At 45.1% G+C, this 15066-nt stretch overlaps 1 protein-coding gene across 2 annotated transcripts; it reads right to left on the bottom strand.

Annotated features, from left to right (window-relative positions):
- Positions 1 to 498: 498 nt before the first annotated feature.
- On the bottom strand, positions 499 to 13878 carry LOC309347524 (sulfotransferase 2B1-like). Of its 2 annotated transcripts, none has more exons than XM_081872175.1 (6): positions 13675 to 13878; positions 7420 to 7628; positions 5786 to 5915; positions 2862 to 2956; positions 1286 to 1466; positions 499 to 921 (listed from the first exon to the last, which is right to left on the bottom strand). In XM_081872175.1, the coding sequence occupies exons 1-6, from the start codon at positions 13811 to 13813 to the stop codon at positions 815 to 817; spliced, it is 861 nt and encodes a 286-aa protein (XP_081728301.1). In that variant the 5' UTR covers positions 13814 to 13878; the 3' UTR covers positions 499 to 814. The 2 variants fall into 2 exon arrangements, with proteins under 2 accessions (XP_081728301.1, XP_081728302.1); XM_081872176.1 differs by having other exon boundaries at positions 5786 to 5912.
- Between the last annotated feature and the right edge of the window lie 1188 nt (positions 13879 to 15066).

Here is a 15066-nt window from a genome sequence, read left to right as displayed (position 1 = left end):
ATATATATAGAGGTTGTTAGCAATTTATTTATTTTTATTGTATTTTTATGTACTTTGTGGTGTGGGAGTAAAAATAAATTAAAAGCAAGGGATAAGTAATACAAAACTGATGAAGCACACTTTGCTACTTCTGTGAGTTCCAGCAATGTTTAGGATACACACAAAATGGTACTGATAAAACATTTTATTGAGTCCTGGGTACAGGCAGCTGACTACTTAAGAGACTGCTGAGCACTGGCGATCCTGGCTGGGACTGATAGGAACTGGAGTCCAACAGCATACGGAGGGCCTGGATCAGGTTTCCCACCCCTGCCAGAGTGGTAAGCTGGTAATTTACTCCCCACAGAGCCTTCCCAACCACCCCCTGCTCATTGGCAGAGAATGTGGCTTCTCTGAAGAAGATCCCCATTTCAATCTCATCCATCTCTGGTTAAAGAACCTCAGGTAACAGGAATATCAGGTAAAAGCTCTTCATTGCTGGCTGACCATTGATTATCAACATCAATGGTCAACTTGGCTGATGTTGATTGGAGTTCTGGTCCAAAACATCTGGAGGGCACCAGGTTACAGAAGGTAGACACCAGGTTATGGAAGGTAGACAGCTTCTGTCTATGTGGGTGACGACCTTGGCTCGGAGCTCGTTCACATTTCATCTGGCATGGGAAAGGTCCCTGCAGAGCCTTTGTCCAGTGGCTGCCCTTTTCTGGCAAGCTGGTCCCCATACACCCACCATTGGTGTGTAGGATTTGGTTCTTTGAACACAGTGGGAATCCCCAGCTGGCTATAATCCCTTGGCTCCTGGATCATGTTGCCATCAATCCATGAAACACGGGCAGCAGTCTCCCATTTCCTGCTGGTACTTCTTGTTGAACATCTCAATCTGCGGTGGGGAAAAGTGGTTCTTCCAGTCTCCAACAATACCTAAGAAGAACATAAAGGCATTGTCTGGCTGGGTCAGAGCACAGCAGACCTCATCTTGTCTGGCAACATCTGGCCAGAGGCAGCAATCAGTGACTGAGGAGTGTGGGAAATGCAGATAGTGAATGCCTGTTTTATCTCAACAGGAATAGTGTTCTGCAGAACAGGGGCAGCCACACTAGCAGCCCTGGTCTGAGTTACTGGATAGCAGCCTTCTGAGATGGAACATGCAGGAGAAACTCTGCCACAGACTACAGCAAACTAATACTGGGTGTGTTTGGAAGGAGCACAGAACTCCAGCAGGGAGCAGCAGCAGCTTTGCTGCAGAAGTTCCCACTCACCCAGCCCTCCTTGTCTCCCCACCCACCTTTCCTCATGAACTGGCTCTTGCTTGGATCCATGATCTCATGAGGGATGAGTGTACCATTCACCATGGTGTTGTTTCTCATGGAAGCAAAACTACAATGCTTTTGGATGGAAGCCATCTGGCCTGGTTGCAAAGGGCAGTCAAGAAAGGCGCTCAGTCGCTCCACAGAGCCTTCCAGATCCTGGGGAAAGGGCAGGGAAGGAAATCCATTTCAGTTTGTTATTTTTCCCAATCTTCAGTTCTGTGCATTTCTGCATTAGTGTGAGATTTATTTTTTAAGAATGAAAATTCACCGGCATTTTAGTTGTGAATCCCAATACACACACGTTTCTATGCAATTTTGCCTAATATAAACATTTTTGCAAAGTGGCTTTCTTTTGCTATAATGCATGTCATTTTCAGTAATTTAATCATTTTAATGTAAGCTTTACTCAGGTTGGTGCATTTTTGTTGACCTTCCTTGTCTTGAGAACTGCGCTGCAAAATTCAGAGAAGTGCAGATTACAAAAGATTGCTGCTTCAGTTTGCGTATTGTTTCAGAACGTGCAAACTGAATTGAATTTATCTCTTATCCCTACCCTGGGATCACAGAAGTGAGTAGAGGGAAGAAGCTGGACCTTACAGGCTACATCCAGCTGTTGAGAGACACATAAAACACTCAAGGCGCAGGCCTGGGACACTCATTTGCCCCTGGGCAAATTAAGATGGGTAGGTGCCCAGGGTCTCACTGGCACTGAGCTTTGCAGCATGTCCAGCTACTCTGCAAAGCTGGGGGTTTTTTAAAGCTGGAAAAGGGAACAGAGGAAGCTTATACCTAGTTAGACCATTGGCCCACCTAGCTCAGTATTGTCTACACTTACTGGGAACAGCACTCAAGGGTTTCAGGCAAGTAATCTCTCTCAACCCTACCTAGAGAAGCTGGGGATTGAACCAGGGGCCTTCTGCATGAAAGGCAGGAGCTCTGCTGCTAAGCTATAGCAAAACAATACAGGTAATGTAGCTTTCTGATACTGTCTATACATTGATTAGCAGAGACTCTGCAGAGTTTCAGATGGACCTTTCCCAGCCCCACCTGGAAATGCCACGGATTGAACCTGGAGCCTTCTGCATGCAAAGCAGGGTTTCTGCTGCTAATCTGCAGCCCTTCCTCAAGCATCACCATCCAACCTGTTCCCTGAGCCACCTGCATGAACCTGTCACTCCAGGGCAATTGCTCACACTCACCCTCCCAAAGCAAGACCTCTCACCTGCTCTCCAAACCAAAGGCTGCATCAATTTAACCACCCATATCATGTGGGGGGGGGGGGCTAGGGCATGGGTAGGCAAACTAAGGCCCGGGGGCCAGATCCGGCCCAATCGCCTTCTAAATCCGGCCCGTGGACGGTCCAGGAATCAGTGTGTTTTTACATGAGTAGAATGTGTGCTTTTATTTAAAATGCATCTCTGGGTTATGTGTCGGGCATAGGAATTCATTCATCCCCCCCCCCATATAGTCCAGTCCCCAACAAGGTCTGCGGGACAGTGGACCAGCCCCCTGCTGAAAAAGTTTGGTGACCCCTGGGCTAGGGAAACTCACCTGATGCAGTTCCTCGTAGGTGATGTAGAAAACATCCAACTCCTCCTTGCAGCTGAGCCAGCCTCTGGTGTGTTCAAACCAGGAGCCATAGTGCACTGTGTGGGACAGGACAGAAGAGATGGGTCAGAGGGTGAAAGCAGCGCCTTTGCCTGTAACATTGCATTAATCTTAGTCTGGGGTGACCTTCTGATGGCCACATGGGAGCAGTGGCAGGACGAGATGCAAAAGTCGTTGAGGCAATGACTGTAAATGTTACCTTTATACAGAGTAGGCTACTTTCAACACACAATGCTCTAACCTCCATCCACAAAAGCAAGTGGTATGATCAGAATTCAAGGACACATTCCAGCCCAGCAAAAGCACTTGGGGACTGTTGCAGGGTGTGTGTGACTGGGGAGAGTTCCAAGGGCCACACAGAGAGGCTTTGGGTCTGATGTTTTCCATCCCTGCAATAATGCCAGCCAGCCAGCCAGTCTACAGGTCTCCCTGGAGGGCAGGGTCCATTCCACCCTCACGCCCTTTGCTGAGATTTCAGAATGTGGTTAATCCATCCATTGGCTCTGGCTCACTAAGCAAAGGTAAATAGCAAAGTGTGCAATGTTGCTCTGAATCAACAAATCTCCCCTAGTAATGCAGGGAACAGGCTCCCCATCTAAAATAGGAAGAATCAAAACCAGTGATCTGGCACAGTTGGAGTTGCCACTTAATATAGAATAGAATAGAATAGAATAGAATAGAATAGAATAGAATAGAATAGAATAGAATAGAATAGAATAGAATAGAATAGAATAGAAAGTATACTGTGCCTTTAACATTAGTGGTATGACAGGCAGAAGTTCCATAGGTGCAAGGATCCTTCCCATTCTCTTTCACAGCAAGCTGTCTCAACTGGATTTCTGATTAAATAAAGGTGGTCTCAATAACTACCAGTTCAAGCAAGTTAGAAGCTGGGTTTATTTGGGGGTTCTGCTTTTCAGAACTGCCACTTTGCAATGACTAAAATCACACAGCTCCAAGGCTGCAAACTGCAGTGAACTTTGCTAGGATCAAAAGGGAAACCTGACCTCTGCTGTCCTGTGGGTGTTTGCTAGAAAAGTGTTTCATAAGCTCATATTAAAAGGGCAGAAGTTCGGGAAGGTATCCAAGCTAACACAGCTGGAAATTTAAGAAGCTACATTCCCTTAGAGTGACCCTCCTGGAATCTCAGTACGAACCTCAGAGGGCAGAAATCAAACAGCTTCTTATTATGGTTTCATATTTGTGTAAGAATTTCAATTACTATTTTAAATTGTTTTAAAATGGAGGCCAGACTGCCCCCAAATGTTTTATTTTTATTTATTTATTTATTTTTCAAAAAACAAACAAACTGGATTTCAAAGAGAAAAAGACACTACTGGTAGCACTAGGGATCCCAGATATTAGTAATAATATGACACTTCTAGTGGTACTAGAAATTCCAAATAGAAGCAGTAAACTGTAGTAGTACTAAGATTGTACTGGTAGCACTATAGATCCCAGAGTAAAATCGAAATGCGAGCAAATGTAAGGTTTACAAACAGGCACTATTGCTAGCAGCAAAGATCCCAGAGAGCACACAGGGAGAGAAGTTATATGTTCTTTTACTGTGTTATTGTGACCTTAAATCTCAGCTTTTATGAGTTTCCTCATGGCTTTTTAGCAGCAATGATGACATTGGAGGGAACTGAATTTCTGTTGCTGCAGGTAGCATCATTATGGGCCCAGCCCTCAGTGCTGTTGGGTATTTAAATGACTCCAGGGCACAGGCCAACAGTACAAATTTGCATAAAATTTGTATATGCTAATTTAGAGGTACAATTTCAAAATCAGGCCAGATTCCAGAGGTGGTAAATACAAACTCTGCCTTTTGCTTACTCTGAGGAATGGGATGCTAACAGGTTTTCCAGGGCCCAGTACACTGTGGATAGGGCCCTCTGCAACTTAAGGTGACTGGGGTCTCCATGACACTCTCATCATTCATCATTTTTTATTTGTATGCCGCCTTTCCACAGTTAAAAAAACAATGCTCAAGGCGGCTTACAGCATAACAAGATTTGCATAATTACAAAAGTCATAAACAATAAATAAACCACATCAAAAAAAAAAAAAATACACAACCAAATGGGAAACAATTTCCACATAAATCAAAATCTAAAACTAAGAATACACCCACTCTGTGTCTTGCAGCGCACCCAGCTGCCCTAGGAAACACCCTGGGCACAGTGTTGCTGCCAAGAGAAATGACCCAGCAACTAGTTTAGAGAACCGATGAGCAAGATGTGAAGTTTATAAAATTATGCACAGCACAGAGAAAGTGGATAGAGAAAATGTTTTCCTCCCTCTCTCTCAATGCTAGAAATCATGGATGTCCAATGAAGCTGAATGTTTGGAGATTCGGGACAGATAAAAGAAAGGACTTCTTCACGCAGTGCATTAAACTATGGATCTTGCTCTCAAAGCACGCAGTGGTGGATGGCTTTGAAAGAGGACTGGACACATTGATAGAGAATAAGGCTCTCCACAGTCAGAGGCAGTGATGCTTCTGAATATCAGTTGATGGAAAGCACACAGGAAGGGAGAGGGCTCTTGTGCTCAGGCCCCTGGAAGGTTACTCAAAGGTAATGTGCCCCTCAGACAGAAAAAGGTTCCCCACCCCTGGGTTATACTCTCCAGGGTTTCAGACATGTGTCTCTTCTGGAGATGTTGTGAATTGAACCCGGGACCTTTCACCACTGAGCTTTGGCCCTTCCTCTAATAGGTAGAAGTATCTGTACCATCTCAAAACTACATATTCCCAGGTGGCTCTGGGGTGTGTGTGTGATTGAAGCCATGATAGTTAAGGCATTGTTAGGCAGGCAGCCCAAATGACGCCTGTGACGCAGAGATGTCCGACCTGACTCACACACCTGTGCCATCCAAGAAGTTGAGGAGGAACTCATCAAAGGTGCCAGGGTCAGGGAAGAATTTGGCCATTCTGCAGAAGTGATAGAAGGACACAGCAACATCTTTGGGGTTTCTGGTCAGGTGGATCACCTGCTGGAGCAAATGAAGAGGCAGAGGGCACATGCCATGTAAGTCAACACACCGCAGCCCAGGTGGAAAGGACGAAAAGCACCCCTCTATTTTCCTTCCCCTCCATAACAAGAGCCCTTCTGGAAGCAACCAACCAGCCCCACAATGGCCACCTCAGAGCCTCTGTGAAGCCCACAAACAAGACCCTCCTGCTGCGGTTGTTCCCCAGGAACTGGTGCCCAGAGGCATATAATATCTGAATCTAGAGACTGCATAGAGCCATCATGACTAACAGCCACGGATAGCCTTATCCTCCCTGAAGCTGTCTAACTCCAAATTTTAAAGTCATCTAAGGCTGCATACAAACCATAGTGTTTAAAGCACATTTCCAGGATAAACTGTAGCTTACCCTGCATAGAATTAAAATTCCCAGCACCCTTAACAAACTACAGCTCCCAGGATTATTCGGAGGAAGTGTCCTTTAAACGTATGGTGAGCATGCAACCTAAGCGGGCAAGGCTCTTCTTATATTCTTATTCCCCTCCCTTTTACAAACTTTAATGAAATTTGTAAAAAATAAAATAAAATACAAAACATAAAGTGTTGTCTTCCAGGACAAATACATGTAAGCATGTTAAGTCTTGTATGCAGTCATCCACATGACATCAAAACAGACTTGAAAAATGTTTTACATTACAGATTAATCTCACATCCACAGGGTATTCTTCAATCTAAAGTGTTAAGATAATTTCTCCATAGTGGCTGCTGTGACTGAGACAGAAGGAATTCCGCTGTACTGTTGTTAATAAACGACATGAATCAAGACCATAGAGTCAAATCCATCTTTCTTCTTATCTTTTTGAGAGTGCTGCTGGTTGCCAATAAGTTTCCTTACGTTAAAATGCCTGGTGGGAAATCGTGGAGAGCTGCTGGCAGTCCATGTGTTGATGACTTGGTGTGGGGAACCCCTTTTGGCCTCAAGGGTCACATTCCCTTCTGGGGAGACTTCTGGGGGCCACATGCCAGTGGTGGGCGTGGCAAGAGGCAAAAGTGGGTGGGGCAAAGGGGTGTAAGTTTTACCTTTGAACAGTAGTATAGTTTCCACACACATTCACACGCCCTTCTCTGTTCTCTATCCAGCCAAGCAAGTATTCAAGGATATATTCCTGATGAGCAAAAACACCCAACGAGGGTGTGCAGCAGGGCCAGTGAGGGGGCGTGGCTTAGGGAGAGCTGGTGTGCTGCGGGGAGGGACCCAGGGGCCAGTTAGAGAGGCCTGAGCTTCCCTATGCCTGATGTAGCCAACACTGAGCCAGATGGAACAATAGTCTGCCTTGAAATAAGGCAGCTGCTTATGTTCCAACAGAAGGGAATGGCCAAGGGACTCAGGAGGAAACAGCCATGAAGGCTGCTGCTGCTGCTGCCACCCCTGGACATCTGCCGCCTGAGACGGTTACCTAACGGTAGGGCCAGCCCTGTCCTGATTCCATGAGAAATATGGCCAAGTATAGGATCTCCTTGCACATACCTTGGGCTTAGCTTTCTTCAGAGAAGCTGATAACACACGGTAGGGCAAATGGGTGGTGAGGAGGCGAGGTCCTTCTGTCTCCCGGAGAATCTCTGAGAAGTAAGTGTGCTCCAGCCATGGGTTCCGGGTCCAGTTGGGGATGTTCTTGGCAGGCTGAGGGTCTCCTTTGCTGTAGATTAAGGTCAGGATCTCCTGCATCCAGGTGGTGCCTAGAGGGGAGGACAAGAACATCAGCAGGAGAAGGCCTCTGACCTCCAACCACTGCATGACCTCCAGGGACAACCTCATTAATGGCAGGCTTGTTAAATATAAGGACTGCAATTGTTTTTGTTTCAAGGAAGAAGGCTTATTCATATAGGGTGTAATAAGGTTACAAACTAGCGAAGGCAGTCTTTGGTCCACCTTTTGTCACATCCATACTATACATGTGAAGTACATTTAAAGCAAATGGGTTCCACCAAAGGATCCTGGGACCTGTAGTTTCATCCCCCACAGAACAACAGTTCCCAGCACCCTTAAAAACTGCATTTCACAATATTCTTGGGAGGAAGCTATGCCCTTTAAATGTGCTTTAAATGTATTGTATGGATGAGATAAACTGTGACTGTGCACACCCCACACATTTAAAGCACATAACTTCCACCAAAGGATCCTGGGACCTGTCGTTTGTTAAGGGTGCTGGAAATTGTAGCTCTGCGGGGGTAAATTAAAGTTCCAGAATTCTTTAGAGGGAAGATCTTGTGCTTTAAATGTATGGCGTGCATGCAGCCTGTGTTAGCTTATTTATTTGACGTCATTCAAAGAATAAAAGCATGAGTTAGACATTTCTTATAGACTGGGGGCAGATCCAGATGGGAGTTTGCTGTGGCATTGGTTCAGTTTTTTTGTGTGTGTTTTTTGGCAATGTTCACAAGTCATCATCATCATCAAAATGCTAACCCTTACTTTTTATACATTTAATCCAGATGTTCCCTTGCTGTAGAAAATCCAACGATTATAAATAAATTGTTATATGTCTACAGTCGTTTATGGTATGGAAACTCGTTGGCAGACATTTTGGGAGGAGGGGAGGAGAGTTGAACACATATTCTCTCCCTCTCTCTCTCTCTCTCTGCATATATAGAATAATAGAATCATAGAGTTGGAAGAGGCCACAAGGGCCATCGAGTCCAACCCCCTGCCAAGCAGGAAACACCATCTGACATATGGTCATCAAGCCTCTGCTTAAAGACCTCCAAAGAAGGAGACTCCACCACACTCCTTGGCAGCAAATTCCACTGTCGAACAGCTCTCACTGTCAGGAAGTTCTTCCTAATGTTTAGGTGGAATCTTTTTTCTTGTAGTTTGGAACCATTGCTCCGTGTCCGCTTCTCTGGAGCAGCAGAAAACAACCTTTCTCCCTCCTCTATGTGACATCCTTTTATATATTTGAACATGGCTATCATATCACCCCTTAACCTCCTCTTCTCCAGGCTAAACATGCCCAGCTCCCTTAGCCGTTCCTCATAAGGCATTGTTTCCAGGCCTTTGACCATTTTGGTTGCCCTCCTCTGGACCCGTTCCAGTTTGTCAGTGTCCTTCTTGAACTGTGGTGCCCAGAACTGGACACAGTACTCCAGGTGAGGTCTGACCAGAGCAGAATACAGTGGCACTATTACTTCCCTTGATCTAGATGCTATACTCCTATTGATGCAGCCCAGAATTGCATTGGCTTTTTTAGCTGCCGCGTCACACTGTTGGCTCATGTCAAGTTTGTGGTCAACCAAGACTCCTAGATCCTTTTCACATGTACTGCTCTCAAGCCAGCTGTCACCCATCTTGTATTGTACATACCAGACATTTCAAACACACAAAGACGAATGAATTCTGGGAACTGTAGTCTACTCCTCATGGAACAATTCCCTGCACCCTTACAGTTACAAGGATTTTTTGGGAAGTGTGGGAATATGCTTTAGAGGTATGGTGTTTATGCAGCCATCTCTCTCTTTCTCTCTTCAGCTTCTCATCATTGGTACCAGTCCAGCAGAGATTGTTGAGGCTCAACACAGATATGGAGAGGGTAAAGAAATTTTTTTATTTTGCTATTTGTTAAATTCATTTCTGTAGTCTCTACTATATATTTTGGAAAGCAGTTCATCAGTCCATTCACCACGCATTTGGATACTGCTTCAGATATCGTAACCAAATTCTGTGTCAGCCAACAGAGTTTACTGCAATAACAGAAGTTTAGTGAAAGGAATCCTTGTTTTTGAGCACACCTTCAAATGGAAGGCGTTCAGACTGGGACTATAAAACAAGAAAGCTTATGTTTATTAAGGGAAGTATATTCTTGAGTTCTACAGCACTAATTAGTTGGAGAAACAAAGAAGCCAGACTTGCCCCTTGGTTCTCAGAAGATACATCTGAGATGACCTGTTGGCTCTAGGTCCAGAGAAAAGTGTGTGAGGGGAGGTGGAAGTGAAAGACAATGCAACTTGACACATATCACTTTGACTTCAAAGGGTAGGTCAGCACAGAGATCAAAGGGACAGCTTAGGAATCTGAAGGCCTTCGATGCTGTCCGTCTTAACTCCATGCAGACCCTTCAACTTCCAGCCGCAACCACTACCAGTCTCTGGCCATCAGAACATTGCCTCATCTCTCATGCTTTCCTTCTCTAAGATGGGCTACTTTCCCAGGCTGCTGAGCTCCAGCTGCCCCTCACTTCCCTCTACAGCACGTGCAGAAACCACCTTCTTGACCACTGGACCCACTATTGGTCTTGTCCACTCAATCAGCTGGAGCCTGTCTTTGCATGCAGGGGAAGTCCCTAGATCAATGAGGGCTTGAGACCCATCGGCTACCCTCACCTGGTTTAGCTAGTCATCAAAGCTGTTGCTGGGGTGTGGCCACTGTCACATGCTGACAGCTTGTAGGAGCCATAGTTCAGCGCTGAGTGCAGGATGGGTATCAAAGTGGACAAACTACCCCAAAAGGAGTATGACATGTCTCCCACCACAGGTAATACCCCTCTCCTAACACTCCATACAGCTCTGTCTATCGGTATTCAAGCTGGATATGAAGTGCAACCCACCTACCCCTGCAATTAAACTACACATTTTTCAGTACACTTTCCAGTTTCTCCCCTCTAACTTGTCTGCCATTTAGGGGGGGAGATCTCTTAGCTTAAGGAGCCCCTTGGCCTTCCACTTTACAAACTACCTAATCTTGTCTCTATGATAAAACAAGAGGCATCCCAGAAAGGAAAAAACAGGTGAGCTGAGCATGTCCTGTTTCTTCCCACCCCAATCAGAAATGGATTAATTTGTTGCTGGACCCTTTTAGCAAAGCTGAATTATACAGTGGTGTGGCCACATTCTGACACCACATCCTTCATTGCAGGTATGAGTATCAAAAAGTTTGTTGAGGGTGGTGGTGGTGGTGATAGGGAACTACAGATTGAGTCACCATCCTGTTGCAAAACTGAGCCACTGGTTAGGCCACTGGTTCCATGCAGCTTTGAAGGCCAAACCTGGAGCAACCCAATGTGCCAGGTGATGTCCATGATTAAAATCGAGATGGACTTCCTCTTTGCACTGCCTGGGTTTTCACTAGACACCACCTATCTCCCACACTCAAAGTTATCACACTATCTTTTTTTAAAAAATAATTTTTTATTAACTTTCTTTTCTGTCATTACAAACATCTCATATCAATAACATACATATTACACATCTTCACCCCTTCCCTCCCGGGCTTCTCTCAGCTTCCATTTCTGGTTTGTTACCCCCTTATTACATACTGCTGTTTCTTACAATCCACTGTATCATTTCTTCATTATTTTAATTGTTCTCTATCAATAAAGATGGGAGTGTTTATTTAAATCCTGTCATCAAGTCAATGTTTTTTCTTTGTTTCTGCAAATATGTTATAAAAGGTTCCCACTCTTTTTCAAAGTCACTGTTGTCCTTTTCTCGTAGTCTATCCATCAGTTTTGCCAGTTCCGCATAATTCATCAATTTCTCTTGCTATTGTTCTTTTGTTGGAATTTCTCCAGTCTTCCAGTTTTGTGCTATCAAAATTCTCGCTGCTTTAGTAGCATACATAAATAATGTCCTTTTCTCTTTCAGCAGATCTTGACCTAAAATACCTAACAGGAAGGCTTCTGGTTGTTAAAAAAATTATCACACTATCTAAGGATGGGTGAAACATTTGGTTTGGTTTGCATTTTACCGCAAACTTTTCTAATCTGCACATCTCAAATAGCATGCAAATGAAAACAGAGGTATCTTTTGAAATCTGTCCTTTTCTCAATTTTGCAGTGCAGTTTTCTAAGCAAATAAAGTGTACAGTTCAAAATCCTGAGCCTTATGTGGCTCATGTCCACAATAACCTCCTCTCCCCACAAGAACTTACCTGGACCCTACGATCGTTATCTGAGGCCCTTCTTTGTGTGCCCCCATCACACAAGGCTTGGAGGGTGACAACACACAAACAGACCTTTTCAGTGGAGGACCCCTGTTTGTGGAATGCTCTCCCCAGAGAGGTACACCTGGTGCCATCTTCATACTGTTTTAGGCACTGGACAAAGACTTTTATTTCCCCCCCCTGGATTTTTGCCCTCTGATTTGAAGGATACCATGGCCTCTTTTCATGGGGTAGGGCTTGTAGTCCTGCCTTTTTGTTTGTGTTTTTAGTCTTTTATTTGAATTGTTGTGTTTTTAGGTTTTTATTGTTGATTTTAATTGGTTTTAATGTAGGTTGCTTTGAGTTACTTGGTAAGAGTACAATAAATAATAACACAAAACTGTGTACATAAGTGAAAGTGTGCCTAAAACTCCATATACTAATGAGAATAATATAGAAAGATGCCTATGAGGGGGGAAATTGCTTGCAAAAGCCTTCATGTAAAGCAAAATTGCATGCATATGTTAGGAGAAATGTACACTAAGTACACATTTGCCCCACACATTTAAAACAGAATCATGCCACTTTAAACAGTCATGGCTTCCCCCAAAGAGTCCTGTTTCATTAAGTTTCTTAAGGGTGCTAAAAGTGTCCAGGAGGCAATCTCCCAATTGTTCACCTCACAGAACTACAATTCCGGAGTTCCCTGTGAAGAGGGATTGGTTGTTAAACCACTCTGGGAATTGTAGCTCTGGAAGAGGAAGAGGAGTCCTTTAACAGAAGGGCCCAGATTCAATCCCCAGCATCTCCAGGTATGGCTGGGGCAGAACCTTCACTGAAATCCTGGAGGGCCGCTGCCAGTCACAGAAAACAACACTGGACTAGATAGACCACGCTCTGACAGTGTAAGACAGCTTCCTATGCAGCTAAGAGATCTTTGTGGCTCAGGGGTACAACATCTGTTTTGCATGCAGCCTGTCTTAGCCTCAATCCAGAGCTTTTCCAGATAGACCTGGAAGAGAGAGGCCCCTGCCTGAAACCCTGGAGGGCCCCATCAGCTCAGTAGACCAGTGGTCTGACCAAGGCTGTATACACACTCTCATTTACCCTGCAATCAGTTACCAGCAACCCATATCTAGCCTGTACCTAACCTGTTGTTTCTTGCAAAACACCGCATTCTGATGCACCGTCCCCTAAATATAAACCCTACCATATTTACTCAAGTCTAATGTGCCATGGAGGGACGTGGGTGGCACTGTGGGTTAAACCACAGAGCCTAGGACTTGCCGATCAGAAGGTTGGCGGTTCGAATCCCCGCGACGGGGTGAGCTCCCGTTGCTTGGTCCCTGCTCCTGCCAACCTAGCAGTTCGAAAGCACGTCAAAGTGCAAGTAGATAAATAGGGACCGCTCCGGCGGGAAGGTAAACGGCGTTTCCGTGCGCTGCTCTGGTTCGCCAGAAGCGGCTTAGTCATGCTGGCCACATGACCCGGAAGCTGTACGCCGGCTCCCTCGGCCAATAAAGCGAGATGAGCGCCGCAACCCCAGAGTCAGTCACGACTGGACCTAATGATCAGGGGTCCCTTTACCTTTACCTTAATGCGCCATGGAATCTAATGCACCACTCGATTTTTGCGACGTAATAAAGGTGAGCATTAGATTCGAGTAAATATGGTAATTAAAATAAAAAGGAAGAAGAAGGGTGACCTAGCTATGTTTCAAGCTGGCCATTTGTACACAGAATACAGCAACTCCCTAAGTTCCTGTTTCAGCCCAAGCAACGCTTTTGCTGCAGACAGAAAGGAGGGCAGGAGGTCCGTGAGCCTCTGAGGTGCTTTTCCCTCCACTGCCCTGCCTCACACAGCCCTTACCTGATTTGGGGTAGGTAACCAGGAGGACATCAGAGCTGCGGAACTGGAAAGTGCTGGCAAAGTTCAGGGACGCCTGGGTGTGGAGATGGCCAGGCAGGCTGAGGCCGGCAAAGGTCTCCGTTACATCCAGCCTGTACATATTTGCTGGGTTGCAGCAGTGTGTGGGGAGAAAAGCAGCAGCAGGCGGGGAAAGCAGAGCTCCCTTCTTCCTCCCCGCCCCAGACTCCGGGGTGGGGGGAGGAGCGTGGGCTTCAGAGAGGCTGCTTCTGTTTAAGACTCGCATTTTGTGACTGGTACACTCTTAACTTAAGTTACCAAAAAAAAAAAAAAAAAAAAAAAAAATGGCAGCGTGCTAGTTTTTTTTTTTTTGTGTGTGTGTGTGTGTGTGTGTGAATGACTTTCGTTGTGAATGTAATTGTGCAGCTAAACAGCTTGCAAGTCTTGCTGTGGTCTGTTTCATGAGAGAGAGGATGATGGCAATAAATCTGCTAGACTTTAAAGAAGCAGCAAGACTCTTTTGTTGCTTAGGCAGCTTGGTGCCCCTGAAATAAGCTCAGAAACCAGAGGCGGGGGGGGGGGGGGCTGATTGCGTCTTTCATGTCTGCGTGTGCCTCTCTCTGCAAATTAATTTTACAGTGTGCTCAACCTGCTCTTTGGTACAGCGAAGCTCATGGGGCGACATGATGCCTGCAAATAATGCAATAATTTTGCATCACAGAACCGGAAAGGCCCTCAAAGGTCACCTGGTCCAAACCCATCAGTGCGGGAAATACAGTTCAATTGCTACCCCTGGCATATGGTTATCCAGCCTTTGCTGGAGCATCCTGTAAAGCTCTCCATACCTCTCCCAGCGATCAGAAGTCCCGGGAGAGTTTTGCTTCCTTTGGATGAAACAGAAGAAGATATTTAAGGGGTACCTCCAAATGACATTTTTGTTCAGGGTTCATTGTGATTTACTTGTGCAAAGCTTACTCAATGGTTAGACCACAGTCCCCTCCAAACAGGTGGGTTTTTGCAGGTGTATTCCTGAAACATGTCGTCGATTCAACAGTGGTGCATTATGATGGATGTATAGTTGAAGATCAATATGCCACTCTTTTAAAAAAAACAAAACCAAAAACTAATTTTTATTAAAGATTTACAAAAAGTATGTGCATTGTCTTTTTCAGGTTGTAAAGTCTTTTCTACAGATCAGTTACATTTGATAGGAGTTGCAATCAATACGTCATTCTGCTTTATTAGTTGTACTGTAATGCTTCCCCAGCGTTTTGCATCCTTGACATCTGGAGGAACACTCTTGCACTATAGTGTAACAAAAGCAGGACAACAACAACAACCCAGCAGGAAAGGTGATGATTGCCCTTTTGGAAAGGTCTGCACCTCCATGGTAAA

Source organism: Podarcis erhardii (genome assembly GCF_964252035.2).
Source record: "Podarcis erhardii genome assembly, chromosome: 7".
In the NCBI taxonomy this organism is placed as follows: Eukaryota; Metazoa; Chordata; class Lepidosauria; order Squamata; family Lacertidae; genus Podarcis; species Podarcis erhardii.
This window is presented reverse-complemented; position numbering and strand designations above follow the sequence as displayed.